A 13,410-nucleotide genomic window follows, 5' to 3' on the forward strand; every position below is an offset into this window, starting at 1 on the left:
TATGAAACAGGCCTCAGCTAGATTCATCTTCTAAGTGGCTCCCCTAATTACCGTTACCACTGGTGAAGTGACATGCCCAAGTTCACCCACGACTGACGATCCTGGGACTTGCCAAAGCCCATATTCTTAATCAGTGGTCTGAGCAGCCGGGTCAGACTACAGGTGGCCCAGGTTCCTGGTGGGAGGGAACCTGGTGTGGGGCAGTCTCGGTGCTCACATGGAGCGTGGCCGCCAGGTGCACCGGGACTTCCGCCTGTGGCTCACCAGCCTGCCCAGCAGCAAGTTCCCAGTGTCCATCCTGCAGAACGGCTCCAAGATGACCATTGAGCCACCACGCGGTGTCAAGGCCAACCTGCTCAAGTCCTACAGCAGCCTCAGCGATGACTTCCTCAACTCCTGCCGCAAGGTGAAGGGCACTGGGTGCGTGCCCACCCTACGTGCTCCAGACCCAGCCCCGCCCCTCACTCCCCTGCCCCCACTGCTTCTCGCAGGTGATGGAGTTCAAGTCCCTGCTGCTGTCCCTGTGCCTGTTCCATGGGAATGCGCTGGAGCGCCGCAAGTTTGGGCCCCTGGGCTTCAACATCCCCTATGAGTTCACAGATGGGGACCTGCGCATCTGTATCAGCCAACTCAAGATGTTCCTGGACGAGTATGATGACATACCATACAAGGTGGGCCGAGGACAGGCTGGGGCCAGGGAGGGTGGCGCTGGGTGCTTGTGGGGGCCCTCACCTACCCACCCTGTAGGTCCTCAAGTACACGGCCGGGGAGATCAACTACGGAGGCCGCGTCACTGACGACTGGGACCGTCGCTGCGTCATGAACATCCTGGAAGACTACTACAGCCCGTCTGTGCTCTTCCACGAGCACAGCTACAGCGCGTCAGGCATCTACCACCAGATCCAGCCTACCTACGACCTCAACGTGAGCATACCCCAAGGGCTGGCAGCTTGCCAGGCTGGGCTTCTGGGGTGCCATGAACACCTGGGCAGCAAGCTCCTTTTCATGGATTACTCCACCCCACAAAGACAGCACGGTGAGGGGGGTGGACCCAGTCCCTGCCCCCTGGAGCTCGGGCTGTGTGGGGAGAGGTGAACTCTGGCCTCTCAGTCACTGCCTGAGTGTAATTACCCAGTGGAGGCAGGGGCAGCTCCTCCAAGGTCATAGGCTGGCCCAGGTTCTGCAGGCAGGGAGGGCTCCCAGAGGAAATGGTGCTTCAGCTAAGAGGTGTGAGGAGCCGGCCAGGGCTGGGCTGGGTGTTCAGAGTACAGGTCATCAAATAAGGAGGGAGGCACGACTGATTTGAGCAGCCAAATGAAGGAGCAGGGAGCAGACGGCTGCAAGAAGAGGGCTGGGAGGGAAGCAAAGGCCACCCACACAGTGCCTCAGAAGCCACGCGGCCCTAAGGAGAGGGAAATGCGTAAGGATTACAATGAGGGGAGACAGGTGGGAGCTGTGATCCACTTGAGCGCCCTCCACCGGCTGCAGCGGCGGCTCTCCCACCCTCCAGGGTTACGTCTCCTACATCAAGGGCCTCCCTCTCAATGACATGCCTGAGATCTTTGGCCTGCATGACAACGCCAACATCACCTTCGCCCAGAATGAGACCTATGCCCTGCTCGGTGCCATCATCCAGCTGCAGCCCAAATCGTCCTCCATGGGTGGCCAGGGCCGGGAGGAGGTAGGTGGCAGCAGGGGAAAGGAGCCACGGGTTGGGCAGGGCCAGTCTCCCACTCATTATCCTGCCTGCTCCCCTGGGGGAAGGGACTCCTTGCATATAGAATCCTGCAAGAATTAAGGGGCTGGCCCTGACTTCCTGTGTCCCTTTGCCCCCACAGATAGTGGAGGATGTGGCCAACAGTATTCTGCTCCAGACTCCTGAGCCCATCAACTTGCAGTTGGTGATAGCCAAGTACCCGGTGCTGTATGAGGAGTCAATGAACACAGTGCTAGTACAGGAGGTCATTCGGTAATCCTCCTGCCACCCCCAGTCCTGGGTTATGATGCCACTGGGCTGTAGAAAAATGACAGCACAGCTACTACGGGCCAGGTGCCATGCCAAGTGCTAGAAGCCCACCCTCTAACTCAGCCACATTGTATCGTTCCCACTTTACAGATGAGTAAACCAAGGCCCAAAAGCATTACACATTTGCTAAGAACCAGAGCTGAGATGGGTACCCAGGCTGCCCGACCCAGCTCTATGCTCTTAGCCCCCATGTTCTGCCATTGTTTTTCAGTCGATGGCTTACAACTGGGGAAATTTCAGATACTGCCACATGGCCCCGACCACTGTCTGCTTCCTTGCCACTGGTCCTATAGGTATAACCGGCTGCTGCAGGTGATCACACAGACGCTGCGAGACCTGCTCAAGGCACTCAAAGGGCTGGTGGTGATGTCCTCACAGCTGGAGCTGATGGCTACCAGCCTGTACAACAACACTGTGCCTGAGCTCTGGAAAGCTAAGGCCTACCCCTCGCTCAAGCCACTGTCCTCATGGGTCATGGACCTGATGCAACGCTTGGACTTCCTGCAGACCTGGATCCAAGGGGGCATCCCAGCCGTCTTCTGGATCAGTGGCTTCTTCTTCCCCCAGGCCTTCCTGACAGGAACACTGCAGAACTTTGCCCGCAAGTCTGTTATCTCCATCGACACCATCTCGTTTGATTTCAAGGTTTGCACATAGCCAGGGTCAGGCCAGGGTATGGCCCAGGCAGGAAGGGTGCCAAGGCCACAGCTGACTGCCAGTTGGGAGCCCCAAGTAGGGTTTGGGGAGCAGGGAGAGCCAAGCCAGAAGAGGCCATGAGCCCCACGAAAATCCCTAGGAGTAGGACACCAGCTAAAGTGGTGGGTGATGGGTGGGCAGGCAAGGCTCTCAGGAGGGAGTTCGTGCCTCAGGACCCAAATCCTAACCCAGATTCCAAGTGTTCATGCATGTGGGGGCCTGTCTGTGTGCCCACCACAGGTAATGCGCCAGTCGGTGTCAGAGCTCAAGAAAAGGCCCAAAGAGGGGTGCTACATCCATGGACTGTTCCTGGAAGGGGCCCGCTGGGACCCTGAGGCCTTCCAGCTGGCCGAATCTCGGCCCAAGGAGCTATACACAGAAATGGCTGTCATCTGGCTCCTGCCTACACCCAACCGCAAGATCCAGGACCAGGACTTCTACCTGTGCCCCATCTACAAGACGCTGACCCGAGCCGGTACGGGCCCGGGGTGGGGTGGGGGGGAGCATACGCCACAGGTGAGGGCCCAGATTTGGGCCACAGAGGCCAGTCAGCACTCCTGACAGTGACCGGGCCAGGACAGAGCTGGACCACCAGCAGGCAGGGGAATACCCAGGGCTTGGGCTCAGTCTGTGGGAAGTGGCCCCTGAGCTCACCATCCTCTTGCCTCCCTCAGCAGACCCACCCGGGTCCTGGGAGCCCCAGCCTGCCAAAGAAGTTTTAGGGAGGTAACTAAGGCTTGGGGGAGAGGTGGAGCCAGGGCTGGGTCCAAGAAGGAAAAGAGCAGTGCCATCAACTCTCCCACTGCTGTCCTCACTTGTCGGCACAATAACCCTGGGCAGACCTAAGCCTTAGCCAGACCCATTCACCAGGCAGATTTTTCTCTTGGGTCAGGACCCCTGCTTGTCCCCAGCTCAGTCTGCTGAGTCCATTGCCTTTTCCGTTTCTGCTCTTGTGGCAGACAACTTAACCCTCCCCACTTCTTGCCTGCTCTAGGAACACTATCAACCACAGGCCATTCCACCAACTACATCATTGCTGTGGAGATCCCCTCCGACCAGCCCCAGCGACACTGGATAAAGCGTGGGGTGGCCCTCATCTGTGCCCTGGACTACTAGACTCAAGACAAAAGAGTTTGAGCCATTAAAGTTGTTTTCTAAGCAGTCCAGCTGAGCCTTAGCTGCTTAGATCAGTGCCCCTCCGCAGGACTGACTGCCAGGGAAATGGTGAGGGTCAGGGGCTGAGGCGGCCTCAAGAGTGAATGTGCTTAGCAGTGGGAAAGTGGCAGAGGTAGCAGCTTTGACCTGCTGGGCCTGTCCAAATGCAACAAGCATAGAGCAGAGCCCTCCAAGGGGGTCCCTCCAGGGACTTGCCTCCTCAACCCAGGGCCCCAGCATCTGTTCAGGTTGCAAGGCCATCAGAACTGGATGAAAACCATGGCTCTCTCCTCCTGTAGTGTACCTTGCACACGACTCCTCAGGTTCCGCAGCCCCTACAAAGCCCCTCCTCAACTCAGGTCCTAAATCCTGGGTCTAGGGTCCCAAGAATCTAGGCCCTGAGAATGCATCCTTCTCACCTCTCTGGTCTCAGGGCCTTGGGCCCAGGTTTGGTTGGGTCCTTACTCCCACCAGTCTAGCCTATAAATCTTAGGCCAGCAACCACAGGAGACTTCATTTCTTAGGAGAGTTTTATTCATTCATTGATCCAATATTTACAGGGGCCAGAGAAGTCAGGCTGTGCTCAGCACAGAGAGGCAGCTGCTATACTGGCCAGCCATCCCTGCCCCAGTCACTATGTACAGATAAGGGGCCTGCTTAGATCACCTTCAAAGCCATCTGGCAAAGACCATGGGGCTATGTTTGGGGCCCAGCTCGAGACAGTGCTGGGCCCATTGCCCCTTGGCACTGGGCTCTCTGGAAACACTAGGCTCCGACTGGTTGTCTCAGTCCTGTTGTCCCCCACCCTGAGTGCCTTGCAGAGGCTGAGGAAGCTGGCATGGCAGGGACAGACGAGTGGGGTCAGCTTCCTAGAAGCAGCCCAGTCTCTGCTATCCCTAAGAGGAGGGAGACATGGTAATACTGAGGGGCTGGGCAGAGGCTCCTCTGAACCCCAGGCTCCAGGGACAGAGCCCATTGCCAGGGCTACAACACTGAAGGCAAAGCGGCCCAGAGCCCTGCTGCAGAAAGCAGTCTTGGCAAGCCCGGCTGAAGCCAGGAAGGGAGTTTAGAGGTCAACAAACAGCTCAAACACTTCTCTCTGCTCAGGCCATGGGACCCCAGCAGGCCTCTCGCCCACCCCAGCTAGGACACCCCACTCCCAATCCAGCCCAGCAGCCGGGTTCCTGAGTTTGGAGCTCTCCCAGGGGGAAGGAAGAGTAGACCTGGCTTCCTCGCAATGACTGGGGGCTGGGGCTAGAGCAGCAGGACCCAATGCCCCCCTACCCCAGGCCTCTGGCTGTGACCCTGCAGGCATGACCCCGGCATGATGCAGGGACCTGGGCCCACCAGGATGACAACTGTCGGAAAGAACACAGTCAGGAAGCTGGCTATGTCAACACAGTGGTGGCAAGACGGGTTAGAGCCCAGAAAAATAGACGTCTCTGTAGGTAAAATATATACTCTGCTGCCGAGGCAGAAAGGCCAGGTCCTGCCACTCCACAGCCGGCTGTGGAGGAAGCTGCAGCAGCGCACTGTGCCCCAGCTCCAGCTCCTGCTTCCGGAGCACTGTGGGGCTGCCCTGCCCTGCCAGGCCCTGGGACACATTGCGGGGAATCCAGCCTACCCATTCCTGGGGTGTGAGCTCTCCGACTGAAACTATTCAGTAATACTGGGAAGAGGGGGAGTGGGGCAGGAAAGGGGCCCTTGTGAGGGCCATGCGGCAAGAGCGGGCTGCAGAGTACAGGCCGGCAGTCCTCACTGGCGCTTGGCCTTGTAAGGGCGCGAGCGTTTCCGCCGGTCAGGTTTCCGCTGCTTGTGGAGCCGGCCGATGCTGACCCCTTGGCGCCGCCGCACCGAGATGTTCTGTTCCACCAGGTTGGCCAGCATGCCTACAAAGAGGCAGAGGCCCTTAAACAGATGGCCAGATGCCCAGCAGCCACCCTCTTAACGGGCCACGGCCTCAGGGCAAGAGCTGAGGCTCTTCGCTGCGCATCCTGAGCCCCACAGTCTGCTCAAGCCCCAAAAGAGGCCTGAGGGACATGGCCCTAAGCAGGGCATGCAGTGAGTCCCCTCACCTTCCTGGGCCAGCATGGAGATGAAGGTACAGATGAACTCATCGTAGTTGTGGGTCCTTCTCTGGTCGTCAATCTGTGGGAGAGAAGGATGAAAACACTGCAGCCCATCTCCCCAGAGCAGCCAGCAGTTGACCTGGGGAAGTCACAGCTCTGGGAAGACCCCGGCAGAGGTCCAGCAGCTGGAGAGATGACCCACCTTGAACTTCTTCCTCTTCTCCACTTCCTCCTTGAGGCAGGCCTCATAGTTTGCGATCTCTGCTTCCACACACTTCAACAGTGCCAGCAGCTCCTGTCAAAACCCCGCAGTGCACTCCTGAGGGGGTGCTGGCCAGCATCAAAGCTCCCCCCCCCCCCCCCACCCAACCAGGAGGCAGCTGGAGGCAAGGATGAGCAGCCAGAGTCCACAAAGCCTACCAAGGCCCCTGCCGCTTCCCAACCCAAACAGGCTTCCTGGCGCCTGGCTTCAACCTTCACACCAGAACTCCAACCAAGGCCCCAGCACCTGGGCGGCAGTGCCGCAGACCCTTCCCGCTGACAAGATTAGATGAGAAAGCCGCAGAGGGACTCACCTTGGGTGAGTACTTCTCCCCGCTCAAGGGCTCACCGGGCCTGGCCAACCCAGGCTTCTCTCTGCCGTCTGCAGATTCCACCACCTCCTTCTCTTCGGGGCTGCTGGAGCCCTGGCTGCCTTGGCTTGGTCTGCTGCAGGGCGAGGAACCCTTCCCACACTCTGGGAACAGAAGGCACGAGAAGACTCATCAAAGTGCAGGACACTTAGCGGTCACCTGGCCACCTCCCTCCTCTGGCCAAGTAGTCAGTGAGCCAGTCCCAGGCCCACCTGTCAGTGCCAGAGGACTCAGCACACCATCCTCAGCAAGATGCAGCAGGCCTGTGCTGATGATAGGACCCAGGTCTCGCACAGCACGATTGTAGCGGATGCAGTCAACACGCAGCAGGCTGTCATCCTCTCCAAAAAGCACCTTGGAGATGTGGGAGGTGACAGGGCTGGAGGGCCGCGTCGGGTTAGCTGAGCGAATGGGCGACCGCAGAGGCGAGTTGAAAGCACTGCCAATCTCGGAGGCTGTGTCCGTGCTCTCGTTGCTGGGGGTGGGCGAGGGCTGCGGGTGTGTAGGAACCGCCACGGCTGGGCTCGCGGCCCCGCTGCTGGTCTTGATGGACAGAGGAATTGAGAGGTCTTTCTGGGACTCTTTGAGCTTTTCGGCCAAGACATTGATGGTGTTGGGCTGCAGCACTGACAGCTGCCCATCCCCAGAGCCGCTCAGTGGTCCTGGCTTCCCTGGCCCCTTTCGCTTGTACCTAGGGGGCCCCAAGGAGAGGTGAGCCAAGGGAAGGGGCCAGATGACCCCACCCAGCAGTGTCCAGAATGGCCCTGAACACATCCTGGCCTCCAGGGACCAGCACTGCAGCTCCTCACACTCCACAGCCATAGCCACGTGTCCTCAAAGGACACCTCTATTCCAGCTGCCTGACTGTGGCCTTTTGCCAGTGCCTTGTCTTCTGACAAAGCTGCTCCCCACCCCATCTCCTCCATCCCTGCTCCATCCAATCCCTTGAGGCCTAGCCTAAAGACCACCTCCCAACAGGACATGCCTTGTTGTCTGGTTAAATGTCTTCAGCACTTCCCCAAGCCCTCCTCGAGTCTTGGGGACCTGGGACCTGGAGTCAGGCCCTGCATGCCAGCCTTCCACAGGACCCTGCACTCAGCAGGGTGCTCAGTGCTGTCTGCTAAAGGGCAACGTCAGATGTGGGCTGGAACGTTCAAGAATAGGATCTGCAGCACTAAGAGTTTGAAGCCTTACAGAGCTGAGGCTGACCTGATGGCAGAGTTGGTGTTCTGCACATCGTCGTCCTCATCATCCTCGTAGTCGTCCTCATCATCCGAGTACTGCTGGGGCGGGCGGACTGGAGCTCGGCTGCGGCCCACACCTGCTGCCAGGTCTTCCTCCTCCTGGGGCAGAGAGCCAGGGCAGCCATAAGCAGGGGCCAGTTAGCCCAGCCTGGGCACAGCACTCACAACCAGAAAGAAAGCCAACACGGTTCTCCAGGTCAAGTCCACTGAACCCCGGGTGTTCCACAGCCCACTCAATTCCTGAGGAGGCTGCTGCCCACCTACACGACCTGCCTATGCAAGGCCTCTAAGACAAACAGAGCTCTCTGAAATACATACCTTTATTTTCCCAACCTAACTCATTGAGTAGTACCCAGGAACATGCCCTAAACATTCTGCCTCACTGCTGTGTGGGTGGATTGAGAGTCGGAGTTCTCTCTGCTTCTCTAAGCCCCTATGGAGGCTTCTGGGTAGCAGAGGAATTTGGCCACCTAGGCCTAGGTATAGGGTGAACACCAAGGAACCATGTGAAGAAACTGCCTGTTGCAGCCTCTCAAGAGAATCCTGGAGGGGCTCCTGCAAGGGTGCTCCCAGCTCACCTGCATGGGGGACTTGGCATAGTTGTGATTGTCCAGAAAGGCCGGCAGCCGCTGAACAATGGGAGTGGGGTTGGGAGGAACCCCGTTGAGGCTGCTCCCTGGAGGCTTCACCACCAGCTTAGGTTTGCTGGGAGGGCTGTGGCTTGGGGCCTGGGGGCATGAACCAGCCACGTCCTCCACACCATCTAAGGGGGCAAGGAGCACAGGCAGGACCTTCAGCCAGATCCTCAAGAAAACCTGTCCCCAGCCCACCGTCTCCCCAGTGTCGTGACACAGCACTGCTTCCTCCTCCCTTGCTGGAGGAGAGGGGAGCTAGTTGGTGAGATGAGAGCCCGCAAGCTCTAGGTCATGGGCCCACAGCAACACGAGAAGGACAAGATGGGAAAGGGAGGCAGAAAGAAAAACGCCTCTTCAGAAAACCAAAAAAGGGAGTATCTATTATAGAGAAGGCTCAGGGGTTGTGGTGATGTCAGCCCTTTCAGGTGCCTTTCTTTAGGGAAGGACTGCTCTCCCTCCGTGTTCCAAAGAGAGAGGGCTGTAGGCACCGAGCTTCATGCCTCCCATAGGAGCATCTGAACCACTGCCCAAGTGCCTCCACACAAAAGACTTGCTCTGCTTGGGTCTCCCAGCTCAAGCTATGATGGGGTTGCTCTGAGGTCAAAAGGAGGCCCCAAGATCACTGGTACCTGTGTGAGTGCCCTCAGAGGCTGCTGGGGCCCTGCCTGCCTCCAGCGCCAGAGGGGACTTGCTGCTGGCTGGTTTGGACTCCTCAGGCAGCTGTGGCTCTTGAGACTTGTGGGTCTGAATCAGCTCTGGCTGCGTCACCCTAATCAGCTAAGAACAGAACCCAAGCTCAGAGGAGTGAAGGCAGACCCCAGCCACTCCCTTGGACAGCAAAAGGCCTTGGCTCTACCTGTTTGCTCACAAGGAAATACAACAGACAAACACAAATCTCCTCTTAGAACCTATTCTCCCTTCTCACCCCAAGTCCCAGCTTTTCCACAAGGAAAGCAAAGGTCACTTGAAGCTCAACAGACCCACAATAACGATTGATCTGGGAACTAGAGACACATGCCCCAGTGCGGGGAAGAGGGATGGCATGAGGGGTACCCACCTGCTGCAGGGCCTCCAGTACTGTCTGACGGTTCACCTTTAGCACATGCAGCCTGGCCTCATACTTGATCCTGCGGTCGGGCACCACCGCCATCAGGTTGAAGCGGATGTCATGGTAGGGCTCCCTGCAGTCACAGCCGCGGCCGTGAGAGCAGCTCCCAACCCAGCTCCACCATCAGGTGGAGGCAAACAATCTGGCAGGGCTCCCTGAAGTCACAACTACAGCCAGAGGTGCAGGTCCCACCCCAACAGGCGGGCAGGAGCTAGCAATGCACACCAGGCACCTGAGCACCTGGTGCCTTCCAAGGAGCTGTGTGAGGGGCCTGTCAGGAAGTGAGCCAGGACACTGGACCACATAGGGCTCCACAAGGCCTGCCCCTCCCCAGCCTGTCCCAAAGCAGGCCATAGGCAGCCTGGGTGAGAAATTGGGCAAGGAGGTGGAAGCCCAAGATCTAAGCTTGACCTGGCCGGACTCATCATGTGGCCTTGCATGAGTCATTTGGCCTCTCTTTGCCTTCCCTTTTCTGTGGCCCTCCCGATGGGGGCACAGCTCCAGAGGGTAGGGCAAGCACAGAGCCCTTACCCTGCGGTGGCGAGGCCGATACGCTCCATGATGACCCGCCGGGCCTTGTCTGTCCACTCCTCATCCTCCCCCCAGGGCCCTAGGGAAGACCAAGATGAGGAATCAGCAGGTGGTGAGCCCTGAGTCTGGGCCGGCCAGGAGCAGAAAGGAAGATGGAGAGCAGCTGAGCCAGGGAGTCTGGGGTAGTCAGGCAGTGCAGTGCAGGGTGCCATCCAGCCAGAGACAGATGTCCTCAACACCCAGCCCCCTGCCACTGGGTCCCAACACCTGAGGACCCTAAGGCCTAGCTCCCTAGAAGGTAAGCAGAAAATGGGCCCCGAGCCCAGAGTGCCTACCATGGTCAATGGGGTAGACCTTCAGCCCATCCAGCTCAAAAAGCCGGCCTGTGATAGGCACATAGCTGACAAAGTGGAATGCCTCCATGGTCCGCACTGCACTGAGGCCATTCTGCTTCTCAGGGAGGTGGCGTGGCTCAGGCCTAGGGAAGAACACACTCAGGGCCCAGGATGAGACAACCGCTCCTCACCCCCACTCCCATCAGCTCCCACAGCTCCCACACACCTGGCATGGCTATTATGTGCTTTGGCCAACTCTGGGGCATTGCCAATCGCATATCCTTTGCTCTAGAGAGAAGAAAATAAGACAACATCAAAACAATTTCTCAGGTGGGTGGGCCTCTGGGTGGGAAGCAAAGCTCAAAAGAACAGGCCTGGAGGCATTTTTAGGAGCCTGAAGAAGCATAGATGGGATCCTGAAAGGTTAGTGTGGACAGGAAAGAACTCTGGAGCCCCAGAAAGATGGGGTTAGTCTTACACGGTAATGAGCGGACAGTGGAGAATAACATGGCCTGATAAAGACCTGACAAAGAAAGTCCCAACATAGTGTCACTTAAGGAATGTTCCTTTCTTCCTTCAGTCCTTCCTGGCAATTGGGCCTAAAATTTAAGGGTCAATGTAATGTACGTCACTTGAAAAGGAAATGGCCTCATAGTGTCAAATGCAATGTGGTAGCACTGGGAGTCAGATCTGCCCAGCAAGCTATGAGCCAGGATTGAGGCACTGCAGCTTACCTCAGGGCTGAAGCCTTTGGTGAAATCCTTCATGCGACTCAGGGTGGGACCCAGGTCCACATTGCTGCAGTTCAGGAGCACGCTCAGCAGGGCATGAGTGGCACAAGAGTTGGGGATCAGCTGTGAAACCAAGAACAGTCACTCATACAGAGTCATTCACCCCAAGCCATACTCATTACGAATGGGGACCCAGAGAGGGACAGTCATATCTGGATAACAAAACTCATCAACTTCCCTCATCTCCATCCAACATTTGTTCATTCAACTAAATACCCACCAGGTGTCTGAGGACATACAGAGTGGACTCAGACACCACGCTGCTCTAAAGATACTCCCTTTTTTAATGAATAAGAGCTCAGTACCTTCTGCCAGGGGACTTCTATAACCACCACTCCTGGTATCTGCCTATCTCCTTCTGCTTTCCCCCACTCCCATGTCCCAGGCAAAGACAATAGCAGCATCCCACCCTCCAGTTGGAACACAGAGCCGAGCAGACCTGATGGGCAAAGAACATGTTATTCACAATATCATCATCAATCACAGACGTATCATCCACCAAGGTAGAGACCTTGCGACGGGATCGGCGCTCTTCGATCCATTTGAACAGGAAGATGAATCCATACACTGGGCTGGGGAAAAGTAAGGGGCAGAGCTAGACCAGCCAAGTGGGGGAAAGCAATCAGCATTCTCTTTCTTTTCCCTCCTATTCCCATGCACCGTGTTACCACTCAGGTGCCCTTCCCGTGATCCCACCTCTACCCTGGCTTCTTCCCAACACTGCCTAAAGTGGCCCTGAGCCCTCACACCCCATGAGCCTGCTGCAGGCAGAGTCAAGCCTCAGCTTCTGGCTGTGATGCTCCAGAGGTACATCCTGTGTCCTCATGAAGTCTGTGGTTCTGGGATAAGAGATGAAAAGCTGGAGCGCATGGCCCAGGACAGGGTAGGACAGAAAGTGAAACAAGAAGACAAATTCTGATGGAGGAATTTGAACACTAATTCTCATTGTGAACCCCAAGGCCTGGGCCCCAGTGTAGTCAAGAAAGCAAAGGAACACCCATCAGTCCCTTCTTTTCTGGGAGATAAAAACAGACCTCTCCGTTCATGCATGGTAGTCCCTCCATACCTCTATTCTGTAGGACCACCAAGACAAAGGCCCTGAGTGAGGCTGGTCACCCAGAAGGGGCCTCCTCAGATGCCACACACCAACCAATCAAAACCTTTGTGAAGGGATTAAAGCCACCGCACACGGGCACGTGAAAGCAGCAATTAATAAATTACAGCAGGCACTGCGTGACCTGAATCAAGAAAAAGGGCTGCCTTCCTGCTCTAAGACCAGAAAAGGCAGCTGAACTGTACTCCAAAGGATGGTTAGATTTGTACTTGGGGGGGGGGGGGGGGGGACGGACTACTACATACAGGGAAGTGCTGAAGACTGGGATAAAACAAAAATATCCACTTGTTCAGGAGGGAACCCAAAACCGAGGGGTGCTTCCATGTATGAGATTTTATAACTTGTGATTCCTATACTACCTCCCTTGAGGGTAACTCATCGCCCGGCCCTTCCCTTGCCCTCAGGATGTACGGGAAGGCGCTGGCACCAAGCCACTCACCCCTGGCATTTGCTCTGAAGGTCATAGATCTCTTCCACCTGCACCCCTTTGACACCTGCGATCAGGGAAGGAAAGAAGTCGGGAAAGGCAGCCCCTGGCTGTGGTGCGAGGGCACAGAAGTGGGCCCCCCCGCCAAAGCCCGGATCCGACGGGTAGGAGAGGCTCTTACCGAAATCTTCCACCAGGAGGGTGAAGAGGCCTGGGTGGGGCGACAAGAGGAGCGGGTTGGTGGTCAGGCAGGCGCGTTTCGGGCCCACCCGGCCTCCCCAGCCCCCGGCCCGCCCGGCACCCTCCTCACCAGGGTCGCTCTCCAGCTCCAGCCAGCCCTTATTCATCTTCCCGCGGGGCGGCCCCTCAGCGCCATGTCCAGGCCCTCCCGACACCCCGCCGCCCGCGCCGGGAGCCCCCGCCGCCCCGGGGCCCCTAGCCCCACACACAGACAACGGGCCCCGTTAGCGTCACCCGTCCGCGCCGGCGACACTACGTCACCACGGCGCGACGCTCTCCGCCCCGCCTCTGGGATTGTCTGCCGCGGGATCGATTCCTGAGGTCCTGGCGCTCGCACGGAAGGGCGGGGCGAGGGGAAAGGGCGGGGCGAGAGCCGTGCTGGGCGCGGGCAGCGCGAGAGGAAAAGG

General features: G+C 57.7%; 2 protein-coding genes across 3 annotated transcripts in view; one reads left to right on the forward strand and one right to left on the reverse strand.

The window, feature by feature from the left end:
• Positions 1-3,886, forward strand: part of DNAH1 (dynein axonemal heavy chain 1) — a 72,102-nt gene extending 68,216 nt beyond the window's left edge. The window contains exons 70-77 of the mRNA XM_081794949.1: positions 236-406; positions 492-671; positions 748-924; positions 1,511-1,681; positions 1,839-1,969; positions 2,320-2,671; positions 2,963-3,197; positions 3,717-3,886. Coding sequence (XP_081651075.1) covers positions 236-406; positions 492-671; positions 748-924; positions 1,511-1,681; positions 1,839-1,969; positions 2,320-2,671; positions 2,963-3,197; positions 3,717-3,838 — 1,539 coding nt within the window. The 3' untranslated portion in view covers positions 3,839-3,886. The remainder of the gene's footprint in view (positions 1-235; positions 407-491; positions 672-747; positions 925-1,510; positions 1,682-1,838; positions 1,970-2,319; positions 2,672-2,962; positions 3,198-3,716) is intronic.
• A 507-nt stretch (positions 3,887-4,393) lies between these two features.
• Positions 4,394-13,273, reverse strand: BAP1 (BRCA1 associated deubiquitinase 1). 2 transcript variants are annotated; one of them, XM_060631207.3, is made up of 17 exons: positions 13,074-13,273; positions 12,945-12,974; positions 12,776-12,830; positions 11,662-11,794; positions 11,166-11,285; positions 10,658-10,719; positions 10,432-10,574; positions 10,097-10,175; positions 9,515-9,638; positions 9,087-9,234; positions 8,401-8,585; positions 7,788-7,921; positions 6,791-7,269; positions 6,522-6,682; positions 6,149-6,241; positions 5,953-6,025; positions 4,394-5,766 (listed from the first exon to the last, which is right to left on the reverse strand). In XM_060631207.3, exons 1-17 carry the CDS (start codon positions 13,108-13,110, stop codon positions 5,633-5,635), a joined length of 2,190 nt encoding a protein of 729 aa, XP_060487190.1. In that variant the 5' UTR covers positions 13,111-13,273; the 3' UTR covers positions 4,394-5,632. The 2 variants fall into 2 exon arrangements, with proteins under 2 accessions (XP_060487190.1, XP_060487192.1); XM_060631209.3 differs by lacking the exon at positions 11,662-11,794 and having other exon boundaries at positions 13,074-13,102.
• Positions 13,274-13,410: the final 137 nt, after the last annotated feature.

This window comes from Panthera onca, chromosome A2 (genome assembly GCF_046562875.1).
Source record: "Panthera onca isolate mPanOnc1 chromosome A2, mPanOnc1 haplotype 2, whole genome shotgun sequence".
NCBI lineage: Eukaryota > Metazoa > Chordata > Mammalia > Carnivora > Felidae > Panthera > Panthera onca.